General features: G+C 54.1%; 2 protein-coding genes across 3 annotated transcripts in view; one reads left to right on the forward strand and one right to left on the reverse strand.

Annotated features, from left to right (window-relative positions):
• The window catches only part of SRRM2 (serine/arginine repetitive matrix 2), a 21,365-nt gene extending 14,728 nt beyond the window's left edge, over positions 1-6,637 (forward strand). The window contains exons 1-6 of one of the 2 annotated variants that reach the window (XM_015591026.2): positions 3,414-3,554; positions 3,798-3,892; positions 4,295-4,582; positions 5,657-5,770; positions 5,905-6,018; positions 6,103-6,637. In XM_015591026.2, the coding sequence (XP_015446512.1) occupies positions 3,816-3,892; positions 4,295-4,582; positions 5,657-5,770; positions 5,905-6,018; positions 6,103-6,112 (603 nt within the window). In that variant the 5' untranslated portion in view covers positions 3,414-3,554; positions 3,798-3,815 and the 3' untranslated portion in view covers positions 6,113-6,637. Of the gene's footprint in view, positions 3,555-3,797; positions 4,583-5,656; positions 5,771-5,904; positions 6,019-6,102 lie in introns of those variants that run through there. The other variant, XM_015591025.2, reaches the window with a different exon arrangement.
• Positions 6,638-7,081: 444 nt separating this feature from the next.
• ELOB (elongin B) overlaps positions 7,082-9,648 on the reverse strand; it is a 9,370-nt gene continuing 6,803 nt past the window's right edge. The window contains exon 3 of the mRNA XM_015591027.1: positions 7,082-7,258. Coding sequence (XP_015446513.1) covers positions 7,146-7,258 — 113 coding nt within the window. The 3' untranslated portion in view covers positions 7,082-7,145. The remainder of the gene's footprint in view (positions 7,259-9,648) is intronic.

The raw sequence follows: 9,648 nt of genomic DNA on the forward strand, positions 1-9,648 counted from the left end.
ATGTCCTCAAATCAGAGTGTCACTTCGCCAGTACTTGATGCTATACCCAGAACACCCTCAAGGGAAAGTAATTCTGCATCTTCTCCTGAACTGAAAGATAGTTTTCCCAGAACTCCCTCAAGGAGAAGCAGGTCTGGGTCTTCCCCAGGACTTAGAGATGGTTCTGGGACTCCGTCAAGGCATAGCTTATCTGGGTCCTCTCCTGGAATGAAAGATATACCCAGAACACCATCAAGGGGGAGAAGTGAATGTGATTCTTCTCCAGAGCCAAAAGCTTTGCCTCAGACTCCTAGGCCAAGGAGTCGTTCTCCATCATCCCCAGAGCTCAACAATAAGTGTCTTACCCCCCAGAGAGAGAGAAGTGCATCAGAATCATCAGTGGAACAGAAGACTGTGGCTAGGACTCCTCTTGGGCAGAGAAGTCGATCTGGATCTTCTCAAGAACTTGATGGGAAACCCAGTGCATCCCCTCAGGAGAGAAGTGAATCAGACTCTTCTCCAGATTCTAAAGCTAAGACACGAATGTCACTTAGACAGAGGAGCCGCTCTAGATCATCTCCAGAGGTTGACAGCAAATCCAGACCTCGGCGTAGTAGATCTGGCTCATCCCCTGAAGTTAAAGATAAGCCAAGAGCATTACCCAGGGCACAGAGTGGTTCTGATTCTTCTCCTGAACCCAAGGCTCCTGCTCCTCGGGCTCTTCCTAGACGAAGCAGATCAGGTTCATCAAGCAAAGGCAGAGGCCCTTCTCCTGATGGAAGCAGTAGTTCTGAGTCTTCTCCAGAACACCCACCTAAATCCAGAATGGCTAGAAGAAGCTCTAGGTCATCACCGGAGCCCAAAACCAAGTCTCGTACTCCACCTCGCCGTCGCAGCTCTCGATCATCCCCTGAGTTGACTAGGAAGGCCAGACTTTCCCGTAGAAGCCGCTCTGCATCATCTTCACCAGAGACTCGCTCTAGAACTCCCCCAAGACGGCGAAGAAGTCCTTCAGTGTCTTCCCCAGAGCCAGCTGAAAAGTCAAGATCCTCACGTCGGCGACGTTCAGCTTCATCCCCACGCACTAAAACAACTTCAAGGAGAGGCCGTTCTCCTTCACCAAAGCCTCGTGGGCTCCAGAGGTCCCGTTCCCGCTCAAGGAGGGAGAAAACCAGAACAACTCGACGTCGAGATCGGTCTGGATCTTCTCAGTCAACCTCTCGGAGAAGACAGCGGAGCCGGTCCAGGTCTCGGGTTACTCGTAGGCGAAGGGGAGGCTCTGGTTACCACTCAAGATCTCCTGCCAGGCAGGAGAGTTCCCGGACCTCCTCTCGACGTCGAAGAGGCCGCTCTCGGACACCCCCAACCAGTCGGAAGCGTTCCCGCTCACGCACATCACCAGCCCCATGGAAACGTTCCAGATCTCGGGCTTCTCCAGCCACTCACAGGCGGTCCAGGTCCAGAACACCCCTGGTCAGCCGACGCAGGTCCAGGTCTCGAACTTCACCAGTCAGTCGGAGACGATCAAGGTCCAGGACATCAGTGATTCGACGAAGATCTCGTTCAAGAGCTTCTCCAGTCAGTCGAAGGCGATCCAGGTCCAGAACACCACCAGTAACCCGCCGTCGTTCAAGGTCAAGAACACCGACTCGCCGCCGCTCCCGTTCTAGAACTCCACCAGTGACACGCAGAAGGTCCAGATCTAGGACTCCACCAGTTACAAGGAGGCGATCTCGAAGCAGAACCTCACCTATCACTCGCAGAAGATCAAGATCCAGAACATCCCCAGTCACCCGCAGGAGATCTCGGTCTCGTACATCTCCAGCAAATCGAAGGAGGTCTCGCTCTCGAACCTCGCCAGTGACACGCCGTCGATCTAGGTCCCGAACACCTCCGGCTATTCGGCGCCGCTCTAGATCTCGAACCCCACTGTTGCCACGCAAACGTTCTCGAAGTCGCTCACCACTTGCTATCCGCCGCCGGTCTAGATCTCGTACTCCACGAATGACTCGGGGCAAACGGTCCTTAACAAGATCTCCTCCAGCTATCCGTAGGCGTTCTGTATCTGGAAGTAGTTCTGATCGTTCACGTTCTGCTACTCCTCCAGCAACAAGGAATCATTCTGGTTCTCGGACACCTCCAGTGGCACTCAATAGCTCCAGAATGAGCTGCTTTAGTCGTCCTAGTATGTCACCAACTCCACTTGACCGCTGTAGATCACCTGGAATGCTTGAACCCCTTGGCAGCTCCAGAACACCCATGTCTGTTCTGCAGCAAGCTGGTGGCTCCATGATGGATGGTCCGGGTCCCCGAATTCCTGATCATCCTAGAACATCTGTACCAGAAAATCATGCTCAGTCTAGAATTGCACTTGCCCTGACAGCCATCAGTCTTGGCACTGCTCGGCCGCCTCCTTCCATGTCTGCTGCTGGCCTTGCTGCAAGAATGTCCCAAGTTCCAGCTCCAGTGCCTCTCATGAGTCTCAGAACAGCTCCAGCTGCCAGCCTTGCCAGCAGGATTCCTGCAGCCTCTGCAGCAGCCATGAACCTGGCTAGTGCCAGGACACCTGCCATACCAACAGCAGTGAATCTGGCTGACTCGAGAACACCAGCTGCAGCAGCAATGAACTTGGCCAGCCCCAGAACAGCAGTGGCACCTTCTGCCGTGAACCTTGCTGACCCTCGCACCCCTACAGCTCCAGCTGTGAACCTAACAGGAGCCAGAACCCCAGCGGCTTTGGCAGCTTTGAGTCTCTCAGGCTCTGGCACACCCCCAAACACTGCAAACTATCCCTCTAGCTCCAGAACACCCCAGGCTCCAGCCCCTGCAAACCTGGTGGGTCCTAGATCTGCACATGCCACAGCTCCTGTGAATATTGCCAGCTCAAGAACCCCTCCAGCCTTGGCTCCTGCCAGCCTCACCAGTGCTAGAATGGCTCCAGCTTTGTCTGGTGCAAACCTCACCAGCCCCAGGGTACCCCTCTCTGCCTATGAGCGCGTTAGTGGCAGAACTTCACCACCACTCCTTGACAGAGCTAGGTCCAGAACTCCACCAGGAGGCCCAGGCTCCAGAACCCCACCAGCTGCCCCAAGCCAGTCTAGAATGACCTCTGAGCGGGCTCCCTCTCCTGCCTCTAGAATGATCCAGGCTCCCTCACAGTCTGTCCTCCCTTCAGTTCAGGATCGGCCTAGGTCCCCTGTGCCGTCTGCTTTTTCTGACCAGTCCCGATCTTTGCTTGGCCAGACCCCTGTAGCAGGGTCTCAGTCCCTTTCCGGTGGGACATTGGCAAAGACTACATCTGCTGGTGACCACAACAGCATGTCCTCCGGCCCTGTCCCTGGGGTGCCCCACCCCGAGGGTGGGGAACCACCTGCCTCTACGGGGGCCCAGCAGCCTTCTGCATTGGCCACCTTGCAGTTGGCGAAGGAGCGGCGGAGTTCTTCCTCCTCCTCATCTTCTAGCTCCTCCTCTTCATCATCGTCATCATCATCGTCATCGTCGTCGTCCTCTGGCTCCAGTTCTAGTGACTCGGAGGGTTCTAGCCTTCCCATTCAACCTGAGGTAGCACTGAAGAGGTGAGGGGACCTGACTTACAGAACTTTTCCAGAGGGAATGTTTGGGGAGTGGGTGGGGGTGGGGAAGGGAAAGCCCTGTCCAGAGGTTCTTGGCTTATTGAGGAGATACGGGGGCCTTGACCATTAAGCTGGGGGTAGAAGAGAATGCTGGGGTGGGGGTGCTGTTGGCGGGGAGGATTGGGACAGAAAAGTCTCCAAAGGTTAATTCTCTAGAGGATAATGATAAGTTTTCCGTCTCTACAGAGGACAGAACTAGAGGAAATGGACTTAATTTTACAGCAGGAGGGATGGCAGTTAGACCTCAAGAGGAACTCCCTGGGCTGGAAGGATCTTCAGAGGTCATCCCATCCCTCTCCCTGCCTCCAGGCAGGACGGCCCCTCCCCCAGCCAGCCTGCACACACAGGGGCTTCCCCAAGCTGGCTCTCCAAGGAAGGAGACCACCCAGCTTCGCTTCCACACCTGAGCCCAGGGGCCGTATTCCTCCTTCAGGGACATTCTTGAGGTTTAACCTTGATCCCTTGTGCTAAGGGCCCCGCCTGTTGCTTGTGTTAGCAGAGGTTGGGTCAGCTCTGGCCATTACTCTCCAGAGAATGCGTTCACCGGCTCTCTGGGCTCAGCTGGGAGAGCTCCCAGGGCCTTTCTCAGGCACCCCTACCCCACTGCTCTTCCTCCAGGCCAAGGAAGGTAGGGTTGGGGCTGGGGCAGCTTGTCTCCTAGTGACACTCTACTCCTCCCACAGGGTCCCTAGCCCCGCCCCAGCCCCCAAAGAGGTTGTTCGAGAGGGCCGTCCTCAGGAGCCAACCCCAGCCAAGCGGAAGAGACGCTCTAGCAGCTCTAGTTCCAGCTCTTCCTCTTCCTCCTCCTCTTCCTCCTCCTCCTCTTCCTCCTCTTCCTCTTCTTCCTCCTCCTCCTCCTCTTCCTCCTCCTCCTCCTCTTCCACTTCTTCCTCCCCTTCCCCTGCTAAGCCTGACCCTCAGGCCTTGCCCAAACCTGCAAGCCCCAAGAAGCCACCCCCTGGTGAGCGGAGGTGAGTGCTGCCTTGCTTGAGATGGAAGGGGTGGGGTGTGACCCTGGGGTGTGAGATCCCTTGCTGGATGTCTCCCAAGGTCTGTGGTGTCTGGTCGTATGGGAGGACTCAGGCTCTTCTCTCCCTACCTACTCTGTTGGGCCCTGTTTTGATGAAAGGGCTGTACCATCCAAGTGGGTGCCCCAGCCAAAATTGGGGATTCCTAGGTTCCTTGCTCTTCCTGCCCCTGATGTGCAGCCTGGTCCCTGGTCCCGGAGAATCTAGCTTTTAAGCCTCCCTGTTGCTACTGCCAGGGCTCTGGTCTGGCCACCGTCATATTCTCCCGACTCTGTCCACAGCCTCTTCCCTGTCTCCCTGCCTCCACGCCATTCTCTTCCACACGTAGCCAGAGGGATCTTTCTAAAACGCACATCTGGTTACTTCCCTCCACTCCACAAATCCTTCCGGGACGCCCTGTGGCCTGCAGGATAAAGCCCCACCTCTGCGGGAATGGCGTGTGAGGCTCTCCACCAACTGGCCTTGCCTGCCCTGTGTTCTCCTCTCCTGCCCGCCCCCACACATGCCCTCTGCTCCAGCCACACTCAGCGCCTTGCAGTCTAAGGAGAACCCCATGCCTTTGGACATGCTGTTCCTTCTGCCTGGAATTCCCTTGTCCGCCTGGTGAACTCCTCGTTCTGCAAGACTCCGCTCAAACAGCACCTTCGAGAAGACTACCCTGCCCCTTCCCTGTGTCTCCCTTCCCTTGGTCCCAGACCCACCTACATCGGTCCCCTTGGGGCTGCTTCCCACACATGGGGCTGAGCAAGCCTCCCTTGGCCTTCATCACCAGACTGAGCCCCTCCAAGGGCAGGGACTGTCTCTATCTTTGTACCCCACTGCCCACCCCCATGCCCTGCCCACTGGGGCACTCGGATGGTGTGCGGGCGGATGGGTGAGTGAGCAGACAAAGGTGGGTCTGAGGCTGGCCCCGTGTGGTATGAGGTTTGGTGGTTGAGACCTGGGGTGGGTGGTCCTGAGTGCTGGCTGGTGGGTTTGGAAGAGTATGGCACTATGGGGACCTGCTCTGCTCCCCAGGTCCCGTAGCCCCCGGAAACCTATAGACTCCCTCCGGGACTCACGGTCCCTCAGCTATTCGCCTGCTGAGCGCCGCCGTCCCTCGCCCCAGCCCTCACCACGGGACCAGCAGAGGTAGGGCCATGGGTGTGTTTTTTGCCTCCTGCAAATAGCGAGCCAGGTCTGGCCATCAGCAACTTATGCAGTTTTGTGGTTCAAAGATGCCAGAGGTTGGAGGTGTGTGGTCTGACGTCTGTCCTATGTTGCAGCAGCAGCAGTGAGCGGGGTTCCCGGAGAGGCCAGCGTGGAGATAGCCGTTCCCCAGGCCAGAAGCGCAGGAGGGATACACCTAGCCCCCGCTCCACACGGCACCGTTCCTCCAGGTGTGTTGTCATACTCCAAGACCTGGCTCCTTTCTGAGAGCTCTGGCTGGGACTCTGCATTGATGGCAGTCTTTTCTGTTGCAGGTCTCCATGAATGTTTTTTGGGGACTCCCACCATACCCCAAGTTTTGGAGCCACAGGGAGTACCCCCTTCTCCCCAACAGCTGCAGGAGGGGTGCTTGTCCACCCCCCCTTTGAACCCTGGCAGCATTTTGGGGGGAGGGCTCCCTACTTTCCTGCCTACTCCTTTTTTCTTTGTTCCTGTGAAATGTTAATCTCTGTGAGTTTTTCCTGGTTCACATGTTTTGGGGGGTTGGGGTGGGTGGGAATGAGAATGGGAGTTGCTGGAGGGGAGGATATAGTTCAGGACTCCCCAGTCTTGAGTCAGAAAGGGCACTTTCCCCCCTCTAAGTTCCAGGGGGAATGGTTTGGGACTTGGGAAGTTGTGTGAGGTGTTCCTAGAAAAAAGGGGCAGGAGTTGAAATTAGTTGGCCCTTACTGCCCCCCAGTGTGACCCTCCCCTCCCAACCTTTCTTCACGTTTCTTAAAGGCATTTTGGTTTTTTAAAATCTGTACAGCAAGAGCAACTTTTTCTGTCAAATAAAAATGAGAAATGCAAGAATTGAGTCTCATTTCTATTATCTGTAGTTTATTAGGAGTGGAGAAGGGCAGGGAGAAGAGCTGCTCTTTACTGAGTGCAGCCCCAGGTGTAGGTTCCCTATAGAAAGCGCCCCCGCCCAAGAGCCAACACCCTGGCTCTGGCTTACACTTTTGTTCCCCTCCTCTAAGCAGGCAGGACAAGAGGCACCTGATCCGGAGCCAGTGTGTATTGGGGGTAGGGGGCACTGTGAACACAGCAGGCTGAACAGAAAGGGTAACCTTGGGCTGGGGCTGTAGCTTCCTCAGTCCTCTGCCCATGGCCTTTGAGGGGCAGGCTGGGATGGGGGTGTACTGCTGGGCCCCCTGGCAAGCACGAGGCTGAGGAGCCTTGCAGGGAGTGGGCCCCATCCTGGTGAGCGTGATGCCTGGAATCAGGAGAGGGTGCACAGAAAGAGGCAGCAACCAGGCAGACACCCAAATTTTTTATTGGCAGGAATGGGGCACTGGAGGGTGGGCCCTAGGCCCTCTCACTGCACGGCTTGTTCGTTGGCGCTGCTTCCTGAGTCCTGTGGCTTCATCACGTCAGGCAGCTCTGGTGGGCTGGAAAAGGGCTCAATGCGCAGGGCCTCAAATGCATCATCTAGAGAGGAGAATAGAAAGAACTAGAAGGGGACTGCCACCTCTAGCTTCTGAGGACCTCTAGGCAAACACCTACCCAGGCAAAGTGAGTCTTCTCCATAGCCATGACCTCCCTAACCTCCAACTGCCTGGGATCAGTGGCTCTACTGGAATGTCTCCCACCTCTACAGGGCAAACCTGACCCTGCCTGGCCATCCTTTTCCTCACCCTCAGGACCCATCTTGTTCCCTTCACATCCCCTCTCTACCAAGCAGTGATTTTTTAAAAAACAAAAGATTCTCTTTCATCTCTGCTTAAAACCTTCCAATATATTCTGAATAAAATATTAAATCCTTGCCATTATGTTCTCACATCTCCTGCCACAAGGCCTTTACATTTTGGTCCTCAGCCTGCTATGCAGTGACAGGGCTCAATTCACCACCTTAGAGAAACCTTTCCCAGCCACCGCATATAAGCAAGCATTCAGCATCCCAAAGCCCTGGTCGTTGCCTTGGGAGCACTTAACCACTAGCTGAAAGGACCCTGTTTCTTTTTACCAGCTGCTTTCCCCGCTAAAACATTGGCTCCAAAAAGGCCTTTACTGTTCCTGCTGTCACCTCAGCACAAGTTAATCAGCCACACTTTTCTCCTGTGCTTTCCTTCTGGGAGACTGTTCCCTCCACCTGGCTCAGGGTTCTCAATTGATTAGGCAGCCCAGGGAAAGTAAGCCATGTCTGGCAACAGTATGGGCTGTCATAACTTTGGGTGGAAGGCTGCAAATAGTATCTAATGGGGGTATATGGCCACCTCTGGTAGTGGACAGGTATGCCGCTAAGCATCCTGCAATGCACAAAACAACTCACAGAATGCTCCAGCCCCAAATATCAATAGAACTGAAGTTTAGACATCTGACTAGCTTAACTTATTAATCTTTCAAGCCACAAATCCACAGTGACAAAAATAATCTCCATCTTTCCCACTCTTGAAATAGTCTGGATGATGACATTTAACATGTGAACACTGTCATCTCCCTAACTGAAATCAGTTTGGGGTGTCTTTTCCTTCTACAAGCTGCACAAGGAAACAACTACCCACCCAGAAGTGCATTTTCACCCGTGGGAGAAGCTAAGAGTAGCCAGTCCATAGTGCACACTGTGGCCCCTACCATCTATCTGTAAAACAGGTCTATCAACATCTTCCAAGAGGTGCTGCAAGCCTACAGGGTGCCTTTGTTCAAATGAGAAAGGGGCACATCCTCTAGGAGAATGCTGCCGAGCCCTGGCTTAGGAAGCAAAATAAGAGATGAGCTTTTAGCCCTCACCTGTGCCCTTCAGAAGGGCATGCCTGTACAGGGTCTGATTTGTACAAAGTCCGCACCAGCTCTACACCTGCCTCAGCGTCACTATGAAGGTCAGTGGGAACCCACATAAAGGCCCCCAAGGTTTCCGTTTGCTGAGCACTCTTAAGGCTGGGGGCTGGGGTGTGTAGGGGCTTAAGCTGCCTGGCTGTGAGGCTGGCCCTAGTATCACATCCCTTTATGGAGATGGGAACTCCAGGCCAGGAGGGACAGTTGTAAAGTAGCTGCCTGAGGACACAGCTGCTGAGGTTTAGCAGTTATCCTTATCAAAATGAAAAGTGTGGCTAAAGTACACTCCCTCATTAGTCTTTGCTATGTTTTCTTCTAGAAAGCCAAAAAACAATTCCTTGTAGCTTCATTCAAGTTTACGCAGCCATCCACAAGGCCCCTAGGTCCACAGCTGTGAAAATATTTTAAGACCCCTGGTTAAATTTCCCAAGAAAAAGAATAAAATTTAAATCTCGTTTTCCTGGGAGAAGATGGGGGTATATTGGAGGGAGGTACACCACCCCAACCACTAGGTTTCTAAACTCTGGGCAGGGTGGTGCTGGTGCATAGTTGACGAGTACAGGCTCTGGGGCAGGCAGGAGGACCTGGATCTGAATCCTAGATCTGGCAGTCCTAGAAAGTGACCTACTTCTCAGGTGCAGTTTGCTCAGCCCTAAAATGAACATCATACAAGTCTGGCCTGTACAGAGGTACTGGGGAATTAAGTGATACACTGCAAATACAGTGCCTGGCAGTGTCTGGCTCAGGAAAAGTCTTAACAGCCTGCATCTGAACCATGGCTCCCCACATAACTACTGGCAAGCCTCAAGTGTCCAACAAAATAGGAATGGCAGAGCTTAACTCCCAGGGCTATCAAGAGGATCAGATGGTAAATCCAAAATAAAATGCAGAGCACAAGAACAGGTACTCAGTAAGGCCTCTATGAGGTCCAAGATGGTGGCAGTAAAGGTGGAAGCTGAACTCCCATGAGCAAACTCAAATATACACATGTAGAGAGCAATTACTCCTGTGAGACAAATGAGGGCTGAATGAACAGCTAAATAAGG

This window comes from Pteropus alecto, unplaced genomic scaffold (assembly GCF_000325575.1).
Source record: "Pteropus alecto unplaced genomic scaffold, ASM32557v1 scaffold44, whole genome shotgun sequence".
Classification (NCBI taxonomy): domain Eukaryota; kingdom Metazoa; phylum Chordata; class Mammalia; order Chiroptera; family Pteropodidae; genus Pteropus; species Pteropus alecto.